We start from the raw sequence: 13,087 nt of genomic DNA, 5'->3' as shown, positions 1-13,087 counted from the left end.
CTGGGCCCAAAACACCCCTGTCTCCCTCCTGGTCTTGGTTTACCTTCCTGCTTTCCACTCCACCCCTGACACTACAAATGAGAACTCCAGATGCTTCCAGGGGGAGGTGATGCAAACCCAAGGAGGCAGCATGGAAGCTGAATGCTGACACAAGGCTGCATGGGACCCACACATCTATTCCAGATACAACAGCTCCATTTGCTGTACAGAAGGCTACAAAAATATGGCTGTTCTGCTGTGTTCAGATTCTTATACAAGGTCTTCCTATATTTGAAGGTCCCAGCTGAGATCCTTTGGCACAGACTTATCATTTGTGAATCAGGCTAGTGGGAAGCTTTGCACATTAAAACCTGGTTTGGGGAGGTTTTTGGCCACAAGGACTAAGAATTTTCCATCAGGGAACAAGTATAATCACAGTTTCCAAGTCCCCCACTCCACACATTACCAGATCTGGCACAGTCTCACTCTCGGTGCAAAATAAAACAAAAAACTATCAACTGTGCTGTCCATTTCTCAGAATTTTCATAGCATTTCTGCCATTTTTACAGCAGAAAAGGCAGTAAGGTGACAGAAGACACTGACAGCAGGCAATTCAAAGGGAACAGCATAGACCCTGAATATTGTGATCCTCCAGCCATTAATTCAATACAGATTATAGGAATACAGTGCCAGACTGAAAAACATCTATGCCATTACCCTGCTGTGACCACCACAAACACAGCAAGTGTGCAGCTACACTGCCTAGAGTACTCCTCCTGCCTCCAAGAAGTCTTGTCTGGCTCACAACACAACCACAGTGTCTCTGGGTCATCCACCAAGTGACTGCTCCAGGATTACAGCCTCCCTGTGCCCCTCAGAGGTCACCTGCAGCAGAGAAAATACCCCCAGATGATTTTAAAGCTGCACACTGGATCCTTTCAGGAAAGCTGTGTGGCAATCCCTACAAAGGCTCAGCTCCCTTGTCCCTCTGCAGGCAGCAGAAGGAAGGTCTGGAAGGTTGTTCACAACCTGGCAAGCACTGCCCTCCCTGCTGCTGTGCCCCCTTGGGCTGGTAGCTCTAAGTCCTGATGCCACCTCCCTGCCAGCATAATTTATGTCCTCAGACAGACAGTCTGGCTCAGCCTCGCTTCTCTACACCAGAGTACCTGCAACAGAAAACAGCAGGGAGGAGACTAGCAACAGGATCAAGAACACTCAGGCTTACTGGAAAGCTGCTGCTGAAGCTGTCGAACCAGAGCAGCTGTTTGCTGCTGCTGCTGTGTCTGCTGAAGGCCCTGGCGCTGGAACTGTAAAGAGAGAAACACAGTTATAGCCACACCACCTGGCTGGCAGCCTCAGCGTTCACACAGCCCTGGCAAGCTCCGGGAGGGAGAAAGGGGGTGCAGGGGGAGCACTGCTGGATCTGTGCTGGGCTGTCACGTCCCTGTGCCTGCGGGGGAACACTCACAATGGGCTGCTGGGGGGGAAGAGCCTGCATCCCCAGCCCCGGGGGCTGGCCCTGCGCCTGTGGCTGAGGCACTGTGGACACCTGGGGCTGCTGCTGGGGCTGGGGCTGTGGTGGCTGCGGCTGCTGCTGCTGCTGTTGCTGCTGCTGTTGTTGTTGCTGCTGCTGTTGCTGCTGCTGCTGTGAAGACAAAAGAGAAGGGACCATCAGGGGAACGCACACAGCACCGGGGCACACCGAGGGCTTCAGGAGGAATGACGCTCCATGGAGTAAAACACCTCGTGCACCATTTCCTTACAGGTACCTAAATCACTCAAATTTCACCAGGACTCCACCCCAGGCTGAGGAATGGCAAGAAATACAGGGACAGCAACAAAGTTTTCTGCAAGATGAGGTATTGACAGATGACAGGAAGAGAACTCCCAGTCTACTGGTCATTACTAGGAGCAAACCAGGTGCAAGAATAGAAAACTAAGGACTCAAAAGGCTGGCTGCTGCATCTTTTGCCTCCTGGTTAAGATCAGCAATAATGAATAATGAGTATTTGTCTGACTCATTCTCAGATTCTTTTCGAGGTAGCAACAGAGCTCCTATAATCTCCTTACACAATCCACTCCAGGTCAGCTCCTACTACTGGAGTTTTCCCTAATCTCTACCCTGAATTTCACGTGTTGTGTTTTAAGGCCATTTCTGGTCCTACAGCCTAGGGATAAGAAGAGATAAGGGTATTTTTTCTAATTTCTCTTTAAGATAAAAAATTTAGAGACTTATCTCTCCTGTTGTCTTTGTCTCTCTAATGCAACACATCCAGCTATTTCAGACTTTCCTTCTCAATCATGTCCCCCAACTCTTCAATCTATCTTGCTGTCCTTTCCTGCCACTCATGACAGCTGGTGTTACACTTCAATAAAAGGATGTGGATAAAACTGGATTCAGTGCTCAAAACCAAATGTTTACAGAATTAGTTATGCTGAGAATAATATTCAGTGTGTTGGAGTCAGAACATACCCAGAAATCTCAAGGTTTTTAATTTCTCCTAATTTTCAGACAATTCTCCCATCTGTCAAAGCAGTTTTTAACTCTCTAGAAAAAAAAAAATTCCTAGCAGAAATAAAAAAATACTAATGTTATCAGAAGATACCCAACGTGGTGATGGTAGGTACAGTTCCAGCCACGGGCTCAAAAGGACAAGGTTCAAACCTTGAGCAGTCTCAGAAAACAAACAAAAATACAACCAGGAGAAGGAACAGTGTCTTATGAAAGAAGGTTAGAAAACCCTGACCTTTGGAAGCTGCAAGTGCTCCCTAGGAATGTACATTGGGCAAATAACAGTGAGAAAGAACATCCAGTAAACAGGACACAGTGGACAATAATAGGTCACACAAGAACCAGCCATGAACACATTGGGTCAAGGATTCAGTGGACCAAGGATTCAAATTTAAAGGGAGTGATTTTCTAGAACAGCCTTCCAACTTATACCACTTTGGTCACAGGTTCCTGACATGCTGCTGCAACCTGGGTACACAAGAAAGCACATGAGTGACTACATGAGCCAGGATACCAATTTCATGTCCCACCTCCCTGCAGCAGCTGTCTACCAACCCACATAAGACAAATCAAAAGGCCACCCATCCTTTCCACAAGCCACTGCATCATGAAAGTCAGCAGGCACACCTTAGGTAACACAGCAGGAGTCACAGTAGTGGGATAGCTGGGGCACTCCACCTTTGTGGGTTTTTTAAGCAACCAAGCAAAGTCAGCTAAAAGCTGAAGGTATACATGAAGTTACTGAGCTAGGAGAAGTGTTAGCAATTTGTCTCAGGCATGTTCTTCTAAATATGAGTGATGGAGAATGCTAAAAGAAACTCAAAGTGAATAGTCAGGGGGTGCTACTTATCAAAAGGACTAAAAGCTGCTGACCGTGCCAGAGGCAGCTCTCTTGTCCAGTGCAAGGCAGCAATTCTCAGATACTGCTGACTGCAGCTCTCTGCAGGAACCACTGTCTCGCTCAGGCCACTCTCTGAACAAAAAGACTCAGCACTCTGTGCCATGTAAAGTCTCCCCATATTCCACAGGTTTGCTAGGCCTTGTCATAAGGCATTGCATTCACCAATTAAACTGTTTGTGTTTCTCTGGTTTCTCTGGCAATTCAATACATTTCTATAATTCCTAGAAATGTATCTTTATTTCATGTAAGAATTTAATGTTCATAAGATCATAATGCAAATGCATGGAATCCATGTCTGTTGACTCATGCTTTGTGATCTTCTTTGAACCTAGAGAGCTGGGTCTAACAGTTGGCTTTGGATCAGTTTTTCACCATCTGCTGTAAGAAATGGAATATATGGACTGATTCATGCCACATATTTTGCCAATGGAAATGAACCAATACTTATTTTGATCTTGAGAAATGCAGATATGCCCCTAAAGATGATCTTGAACAACTTTCCTGCTCTTTTGCGGACAGGGGGCTTTTCACTTCGTTTCTAGCTCCTGCCACACTTGTACAACAGCTAACTTTCTGCACAGTCTACTGGCTCAGCTGGAGCAGGAAGAGGTGGGACAGAGGCCAGACACAGAACAGACTTTTAGCTCATGCTGGGTGACTGGCACAAGGCAGTGCAGCAGGAATCACCATCAGGAGTGGCCAGCACTAAGGAAGGGAGAACTGCCTAGCAAATTACCACAGACAGCCTCCAACAGAGTGACATCCTTCCTGACACAGAGGGGCAGAGGTAAGCAAGCCTCCTCCAGCTGCAGCAGCCTTCCTCCTGTCAGCAACCACTCACCCTCAGCATCTGTTGCTGCTGCTGCTGCCTCAGGTACTGCTGCTGCTGTTGGTCAGGAAGGATCTGGCTGGGTCGAATTCCTGAGGGGACTCCCTGGGGACCCAAATGGTTCATCCCACTCATCATGGGGGTCTGCTGTATTGACTGATGAGGAAACCTGCAAGAGGAAAGGACAAGCTCATGGAGTAAAGGATTCACAGACAGCCAGCTTTCTTTAATCCAAACACAACTTCTGACATCAGTGAGACAGCCAAACAGCCCCCTGCAATCCATGCTGTCTCTGCAGAAAGGTGAGGGACACTAGGGCCTCTCCAGGGTTTAATACAACCTGTTTTTCTAGAAGCCCTAAGTAACAGTCATCATCCCACTGTTTTGCATGGCTTTCCTGTTGGATTTATGCCTGCTCAGGAACAATGAAAATCTCAGATTGAGCCCTTTGATGGTGATTTGCTGGTTAGATTTAAAACCAAAACTATGACTTTCCTAGGTAATTTTTTCTCATACTTTTCTATGCCATGTTTCTCTGGCTAGTAACACAGTTTCCTGCCTACAACCATAATTTCCAAATTTCATCCTATCTATTTCTTTCCTGGACAGAAAGCTGGATAAAGATGTTTCTCTGAGGAAGCAAAGTACAGCATGGAGAACAGGGTTTTCAGTTTGCTGTCAGAGTTGTGCAAGCAGAACAGGGAAACCCCTAATGAAACAGAGCTGATTAACATCCCATAGGGCAGGAGGTACCTCTGTGTGTTGCTCAAGGTGTGCCCATAGCCAGGGGCCTGCTGGTGCACGTAGCCACTTGGTCTCTGCTGCATCTGTCTAACAGGATCCACTAGAGCAGGATTAGAGCTGGGGTGGGAATTCTGATAGGGCTGACCAGAATAGGTAGGAGGTACCATCGTGCCTGACTGGGAGGGGTGCTGCTGAAGGCCTATGTGGGAGACATAAGGAGTGTAACCCTGAAATGAAACAAAAAGGCCTTGTTTAGTCATGGGGTGAAAAGGAATACAGAACACAGGATATCAGCCTCCTGTAAATACTGTCACAGGAAAGCTCATTAGGGAGAAGGGCCAAGAGCTTTCAGGTTGAGCAGCAAGAACAAAGCTGCTGCCCTGTGCTGGAGCCAGATTCCAGCTGTCCCTGCAGTCACTGCCACTTACCTGGGAGGGCTGCAGTGCTCCATAAGACGGGGTTGGAGCCATTTGGCGCACGGGCTGCTGGCCCATTATGCCCTGGCCCTGCTGGAAGGCAAGAGAGAAGTGCTTTTTCCAACATCTCCAAAGGGCAGGAACACTGCTGCTTCTCTTCTCAGCAGCTCCCACTAAACCAGACAAGTGGTTTCACTGCTAAACTTATGAGGTTGCTGCACAGCAGGCACATACTCATGACTTCTGTCTCACCCTGACCTGGGACAAAAAGACCACTAAAAAACCTGCCACCCCCAGGCAGAACATGCCCCTCTCATTCCCCAGTGGCCACCCCGTGACAACCTCCTCCAACTGTTAGTGACATGGGCCCACAAAGCAGACACAAGAAATAACATATTCCAAGAGCAGATACAGAGTTGGGCAGCTCTGGGTAAAAGGGACAGCACCAACCAGCCTGGCCTGCTGTACTGTGGAGTCAGCAAGAGCACAGCTCTGACTTACCAACTTTGCTTGCAGCTGCTGCCTCAGTATCTGTCCTTGGGACACAGGAGGCTGCTGCCTGTACACTGCTGGCTTGTAGGAGGGGTCAATGCCCATCATGCTGCCCATCCCTGGAGGCAGCACACCACTGTAGGGAGGGCGACTCTGAACCAGTTTTCCCAGTGGCATGCGTACTGGTCTGTAGGATGTATCCAGGCGAGGGCCACCTGCAAGAGGAAGAGAAACAGGCAGAGCAGTCACAGCTACTGCTGCACCTCATAGCTCCAGAATGACTGCTCATCACTGTACCAGGGACCTGCATAGGACCATCTCACAGAAAAGGCTCCCAAAGAGGTGAAATATTTTTGGCTCTCTGGTGCACCTACCTGCTGGAAGAGGCTGATTCTGGGCATAGAGACCCACGGGTGATTGCCCATATGCCAGCCTTGACATGGTGCTTCCTGACTGGTGATGCAAGAGATCCGTAGGCATTCCAACTCCATATGTAACCCCTCGGCTAGGGCCCAACACAAAGTCCTGCAAAGACAAAGCAGTATGAAAAATCAATGTGCACTGGGAGTTCATGAATCGAGGAAGACTGTTAAAAGGTTGAAAGGTCCACAGGAGGAAGCCAAGGATGTTATCTGAGCTGGGCAGGCTCCTTTCCTCCCATCAGGGATTAAGTGCTTGCCTTGCCCCAAGCTAGAGAGCACAATAAAGCTCCAGTACTCCCAGCTGAGAGGAAACACATCACATCTTCACCACAACACCACTCTCAGGCTCCTCAGAAAGACTCTAGGGAGTGTTTTGTGATTAGGAGTGGTGGACATGGGACATCCAGAGCTGCTGGAAACTCCATTACCTCAGTTTTGCTGGCAGATTGGTTGCGTTTCTTGGTTTTGCTCTGTTTTTTCTTGCGTTCCTCAGTGGAGGCGGCAGGATTGGAGCTTGTTTTATCAGCCTTGGCTGGTTCTGCAGTTTTCTTCTCTGGCTCTAAAGCCACAGGCGTAGGAGGCTCTTCCTCTTCGGGAGGCAGTGGCAAAGGCTCCAGGTAGTAACTGCGGGGCTTGGGTTTCAGGTGTGTGTGATACAGAAGAAGCCTCTGCTGCTCCTCGAACCTGGACACCTTGCGATCCACCCGGACTGTCCCAAACCATCCCCACGAGAGTGGGGCTGAGTGCTTCAAACCCTCAAAAAGATCCCAAGGAGAAATCTTCTGCTTTGTAGAAACTTGCAAACCCTGTAAAGCAAAAGAGATAAGAACCTTCAAGTCCCTGTTGTTGCTCCTACGAGCGTACAGGTAACTCTGTCCTTTCTTCAGGCTCTAATCCAGATCTCTCAGTAAACAGTCTGAGCCCTTGCTAATGGTCCTTGCTCCTCCAGGTGGCAAAGCAGTCATTTCTAAAAGCCTTCATCAACAACTGTCTAGTCTCCTTCATTCCATCTCTGGCAGCCTCCTGCACACTGGCTCTGCCATTAACTTACGTGACAGGGATTATGTGTTTCTCTTTACACTTCATATAACCATAAATACAACCCCCAAATTTAGTTAACATCTCAGGTCACAGCAGCATGCTATCACCAAGCATTAACACCCCAGCTCTGCCCTTTTTGGACATGGTTATGTGCCAGCTTGTCTGCGTGCAGCCAGCCTCTTCAGGCTCATCAGGGAATGAGGCACTGCATACAGATGCCTCCCAAGCTGTGCAGACTTAAGGCATCAGAGGACAAGGTGACACCTGCACTCAGGAGCTGTGATACAGACAAAAATGCTTCACTTACCTCCTTCTTGAAGATGGAATCAAAGCCAGCTATTTTATTGCCTTTAGTGTCAATGAGGGATCCCTGAGGTTCACAGGTGATGACATCTCGGGTCTGCTTGGGAAGTGGCAGGAGCTGTCGCACCTTCTCCAGGCTGTCAGACTGACGGTCCCCCAGCTCCTTCTGCACAAGTGGAACAAAGAGGACTTGAAGAATTTTTCAGAAAAAACCATCCAAAGCCCACCTATGCCTCTTCTGGTGTTGGCCTCCATCCCTGCATTACTTTTCACCTTTGCACCCTTCAGATGTACAGAGTCACAGGGGCCACCCTCACTACTTCATCTAAACAACAGAAACAGGATAGGCACTGTTCATGAGACAGATGAACAAGTAAATCTGCATAGCTGAACAACCACAACACAGCCCAGTCTAGTCCCCACACAGGGCCTGGTGTCCCTCACCCTGAGTTTCTTGACAAGATTCATGTATGCCCGCTTGTTCTCCTCCATGCTGCCCTGAGAGATGCTGGACATATCAGCAGCAAGGGTGCCATTGATGAGAACACTCAGCATGTCCAGCACGGTGGTGAAGAGCTCACTGTTGGTCAGAGCAGAAAGGTCAGTCACCTGAAAAACTGATAAAAAGCATCTGCCATCATTGTAACACCAAACACTATTAAATTTGCAAGACTTCCACCCACATTTAGAAGTGTCAGTCCTCAGAATAACCTCCCACACTAATCCTCCTTTTCCTTACACACCACACTTGAGTTTTACTCCCACTTGAATTAGGTGCAGTATCACAGATTAAGACTGGACTCCTCTGTATCCATTCAGCACCTCTGAAAAGCAGACTCAGCTCTCCCCTGTGTATCTCTCTGCATCTGGAAAGCCAAGTTTGGTCTGAATATGGCCGAGTGCACTCAGCTATCAGGACCTAAGTTGTAGCCTGCTATTACTCCGAAGTCTCTTTCAGCTGTCACTTCTGACAGATCATCTAGAGAAACAGCCAGCTCACATGAGAAACAGGGCCATGCTAACTGCCTGCCTTGGGAGGTGTATAGACCAGAAGTCAGAATGCAAGTTACTTGTTGGACTGCATGTCCACAGTGCCACTGCTGATGATGTCCAGGAGAAGCACGGCCCATTCAGTTGTCTGTTGTGTGCTGCGTTGGACTGTGTCAAACATTCCTCCCACCTGGCAGAGAAAGGGAATTTAGTCACAAGGACATCAAGAAACACAGAGATTTTGAAGTGAGAAAGGAGCTTAAACCAGGTTTAAAGGGACTTAATTCCTACTGAGAGCTGAGGGAGACTGCTGTCAGCAGCCAAACCTCAGATGCAAGCAGTAGTGCTGTGGGCTGCAAAGGCATTCAAAGGGGAAGGCACATCTACAAAAGAGACCAAGTCTCTGGATTTCATCCTGATGAAACAGAGCAAGGGAGTTTATTCACACACCCTGTCCTACTCAGGGCCCAAGACCTAGAAGCAGCACAAGTGTCTCTCATACTTCCTTGCCTCAGGACATATATAGACCCTCCAGTATGTGCTAGTTCCAAAGGAAAAAAAGGCAGACAACTCTTCACCCCAGATGGTTCAGCTCTTTTTCTGCAACTGCTCACCAAATTCAGCCGCAGTTTCAAGGCCTCATGCATCAGCTGCTTGGCTTTGCAGTCATCTTGGTACTGATCTTCTCGCCAATTTGTAACAATCTAAGAAATACAGAAGAGAGGACAGACCTCACCAGCTGTATGCTAAAGCTTAGAGAGAGCAGCTTGTACCATCCAGTGTCTGGTGACTCAGAAATGGTCAGCTCAAGCTCCCTACATCAAACAGACTAAGACAAGCAACATCCTGAGGACATGCTCCAGAGCCTGTCTGCTGGAGGGGCGAGCTCCTGAGGAAAGTGAGGGGAGAAACAAGACCCCTACCTGCTGGACCTGACTGTACAGAGAGGTGAGGAGGCCTTCCCGCTGCTCATCCTGACCTTTCAAGCATGTCAGCACCAGTGACAGAAATGGCTGCTGGCTCAGGAGGGACATGCTGTGAGAGAACAGAGAAGGAGCTGCACTGCCAGGCTGGGATCAGCACAGCAAACACTGCCTGCCCTTTCCCCTGGACTCACCTCTTCTGCTTCTGGCGGTCCCGCTCTTTGCGGGATGATGACCCTAAATGTTGTCCTTTCTCCAACTCTTCTCCAGCAGCTTTCAGCACATGGCCCTGCACTGATGTTGGAAGCTTGGCAATCAGAGGGGCCACCAGCCACACTCCTGATCTCTCCAGGGAGCTGTGACAACACAGGAGAGGAAAAGCTGTTTGCAATGCAATTCAAGATGCAGACTTGTCTACAAGAGAGCTGCATGCTGGCTCTACACCTACCTGAGGATGGGTTTGGATTTGTTGCTGGCAGGTGTAGCACTTGTCGAGCTGCTGATATTGTTGACTCCATTACCAGTACAGCTAGCAGAGCTGGTCTCTGCTGACTGCTGGAATACCTCAATGGTGGCCTTGGCTATGTTTTCTAACAAGGAGTTCATCTCCTGGAGGTAGGGAAGAAAAAGACAGTCAAGTCCTTCTCAGAGCACCTACTGCTTTCATATTTCAATTCAGTACAAACTCAGTTTGCCAACTTCCCCATGGCTGCTGCTCCTGGAGTCTCAGGACTTCCTTTTTGTGCCTTGGCTTTCACAGTGACTCCCTCATTGTTTACTTTCTCCCTGTCCCCACTTCTGCCAGGCCACCTCCCCACCAACTCTCAAGCAGCCACTTCATCCTCCCCTGTATGAGCCCCTCTGAGCAAAAACTCACATTGCTTGCTGTCTGTTTAATCATGAGCTGCAGCTCCAGCGAGGACTGCCTCATGGTCCACTGGTCCAAATTCTGGAACACACACACACACACACTTCACATAATGCCTTATCTCAGTTCAGACTACACCAAACCACACCCTCAGGTCCCAGCACGAGCGTCAGACCCCTCAGAGGGCTGCAATTACATGAGGCAATTACTAGGACACAGATTCTGCCAGCAGCCTGCACCTGTAAGATGCGTTTAATCCTCTGCCGCTGAGGATTTTCTCCCTCCTCATTGTCCAGCAGCCGGTGTGGATAACAAATCAGCTGCATCAGCCTCTGGGCCTGTGTGCTGCTCAGGACAGGATCCTGCAAGTCATTGCTGTCTTCACAGAGGGACTTGAGACATCGTTCTCCTACCCACTCCTGCAAGACGAAGGCAGAGTCAGCACAGTCAAACTGATGTCTGATTCCAAACCAACGCCCCTGCTTTCAGTCTCAGAGAGATGCATGGAACACATCAAAATCATAAAAGCCTTATTAGTATGCAGTTATGCCTGATAATCATTTCTCTTCATGAACTGTACTATCCTGATTCAGCAGGCGTCAGGCACAGCACAGTAATCAGAACAGAGGAAACAAACTTTGACAAGTCAGCAGTAATGAAACACAGTAGTTGCTCTTTCTTTTGAGAAAATATTGGTGTGATTTAACAGCACACAGTCACTACCACGTCCAGGCTCCCTCAACACTGCCACTTGGGTTCAGAAGATCAGAAGGGATCACTTGAATTTATTTGTATTTCCAGCACAACTAAGGACCGGAGCTGTCCTAAGTTAGGTAACTCAAGGTTGCAGCTAGCACCAAACCAGAACATGTCTTGGGGAAAAGCACACACCTTAATTCTCAAATAGTGATGGAAAACACATTGCCAAACTTAGTAAAAACCAATTACTTTACTTCTCAGACTCTGGAAAGGAAAATGACTGACTGGATGCAAGCCCCTTATAGTCACATATTTATGAGAAGGTAGACAGAAAACTATTATTGTCAGCCTCTTGATTTCAGATGATGTTTCCTAAATGTATGGTAATAAGGGCAGCAGTTCCCAAACATGAGGTAGGTACTTCACTCAATTTACAGTTAACCTGCAGCATTTGTTAGTGCAGAAATTTTTCATACTTAAAATTAGGCAAATTCATTGAATTAAAATCAACAGAAGACTGCTATATAAGCACTTCTGCATCTGCAGAGGAAGCCTGATCAGAGAATTGTTCACTGAGAAGTAACAAAAGATGAGGATCCAGTTCATTATGCACAGGTGCTGATGCTATGCCTAGAAAGCTGGAAAGACCTTCAGCAGTGGGTAGCAAACTAAGCACTGAAGCACAAAGACTGAAAAGGTCAAAACTCTGGTTTGAAATCCTTGTGAAACCACAGCCTAGATCATTGTCTTCATTCCAGATGAAGTTTGCACGTGAGATGTGGTGACCTCTCCACTGCCTATTGCATTTCCCCCTTCACTGTTCTACATCACAATCTCTCGATAATGATCTTCTCTTTCTTGCCTAGGTAATACACATTTCCTTGGGAAGGCTCTTTTTATCATTTGCTCAGCTTCTTACAAGAACTTAATTTCCAATCCACTTTATTGGTATAAAGATGAATGAAAGACATGCTGCAGGAAAGGGATGACATCCAGAGGGACCTGGACAGGTTTGAGAGGTGGGCACTGGAAGAGGTTGCCCAGAGAACCTGTGGATGCCCCACCCCTGGGAATGTTTAAAGCCAAGTTGGATAGGGCCCTGAGCAACTTGGAATAGTCAAGGTGGCCCTGCTCATGATCTTTAAGGTCCATTCCAATCCCAAACCATTCTAGGAGTCTATAAAAAAAAACTTTTAAATTAATTATAATGTTTCTTTTCCTAATTCCCTCACAATGAAGTCTATTATAAAATATATACCTGAATCTAGGACTGAGAAATCACAACCTACAATTTAAGGCATCGATAGCGCAAGCTCACTGCTCACAGAAGAGGTGCTAATATTAAACACAGCATTTTACCAGCCCTTCACAGCTGCAGGAAGCCTGCAGGAGCTCTGGCACAATTTGGTGGTAACTCATGGGTGTCTGCTGGAATGTTCACTTCTACACAACCAGTACTGCCAACTGGTATGAGCAGTGATACCTGACACTGCTACTCCCTGCTGTGCACAAACACCTCTGCTTGCTTCGAGTCCTTCCTATACAGGCTTTGATCAGCAAGGGAATATCTACTTCTGTAAATGCTACAGTCAGGTTTCAGTGACATCAAGAATGTTAAATTTATACTTAAAAATAGGTGGTTCCAATTCTTTTTTGGTAAGCTGGTGACATTGCTATGCAGTCAATTAATAAACAATAGCATGAGGACAACACACAGCACTAATGGTGGGTTTGCACATTACTGTTACATTAGTAATATAAAATACAGTTTCAGATTGTAACACCACATCTTTCCTGCTGAGAGAATAAACTTATAACCGAAGCTAAGGATACCATTCAACATCCATTTTCATACAGCATGGCCACTCTACTCTGCAACATTATTAGCCAGGTTTCAGCTCCTCAAGTGTCAATTTTCCACAAAGGAATAGAAATACTGGTGCTGTCAGATTAGGCTAAGCAAAAGGC

General features: G+C 47.4%; 1 protein-coding gene across 3 annotated transcripts in view; it reads right to left on the bottom strand.

Annotated features, from left to right (window-relative positions):
* The window catches only part of MED12 (mediator complex subunit 12), a 35,765-nt gene that overhangs the window by 1,176 nt on the left and 21,502 nt on the right, over window positions 1-13,087 (bottom strand). Inside the window, exons 27-43 of one of the 3 annotated variants that reach the window (XM_064427012.1) lie at window positions 10,660-10,839; window positions 10,430-10,501; window positions 10,001-10,161; window positions 9,747-9,908; window positions 9,553-9,664; window positions 9,244-9,333; window positions 8,710-8,819; window positions 8,084-8,219; window positions 7,644-7,805; window positions 6,724-7,101; window positions 6,248-6,398; window positions 5,883-6,088; window positions 5,394-5,474; window positions 4,975-5,192; window positions 4,234-4,390; window positions 1,448-1,624; window positions 1,205-1,286 (exon numbers count right to left, since the gene is read on the bottom strand). In XM_064427012.1, the coding sequence (XP_064283082.1) occupies window positions 1,205-1,286; window positions 1,448-1,624; window positions 4,234-4,390; window positions 4,975-5,192; window positions 5,394-5,474; window positions 5,883-6,088; window positions 6,248-6,398; window positions 6,724-7,101; window positions 7,644-7,805; window positions 8,084-8,219; window positions 8,710-8,819; window positions 9,244-9,333; window positions 9,553-9,664; window positions 9,747-9,908; window positions 10,001-10,161; window positions 10,430-10,501; window positions 10,660-10,839 (2,635 nt within the window). The remainder of the gene's footprint in view (window positions 1-1,204; window positions 1,287-1,447; window positions 1,625-4,233; window positions 4,391-4,974; window positions 5,193-5,393; window positions 5,475-5,882; window positions 6,089-6,247; window positions 6,399-6,723; window positions 7,102-7,643; window positions 7,806-8,083; window positions 8,220-8,709; window positions 8,820-9,243; window positions 9,334-9,552; window positions 9,665-9,746; window positions 9,909-10,000; window positions 10,162-10,429; window positions 10,502-10,659; window positions 10,840-13,087) is intronic. The other 2 variants (XM_064427013.1, XM_064427014.1) reach the window with 2 other exon arrangements.

The sequence above is a fragment of the Passer domesticus genome, chromosome 7 (genome assembly GCF_036417665.1).
Source record: "Passer domesticus isolate bPasDom1 chromosome 7, bPasDom1.hap1, whole genome shotgun sequence".
Lineage (NCBI taxonomy): Eukaryota > Metazoa > Chordata > Aves > Passeriformes > Passeridae > Passer > Passer domesticus.
Note: the sequence above shows the minus strand (reverse complement) of the source record. Positions and strands in the feature narration are given on the sequence as shown.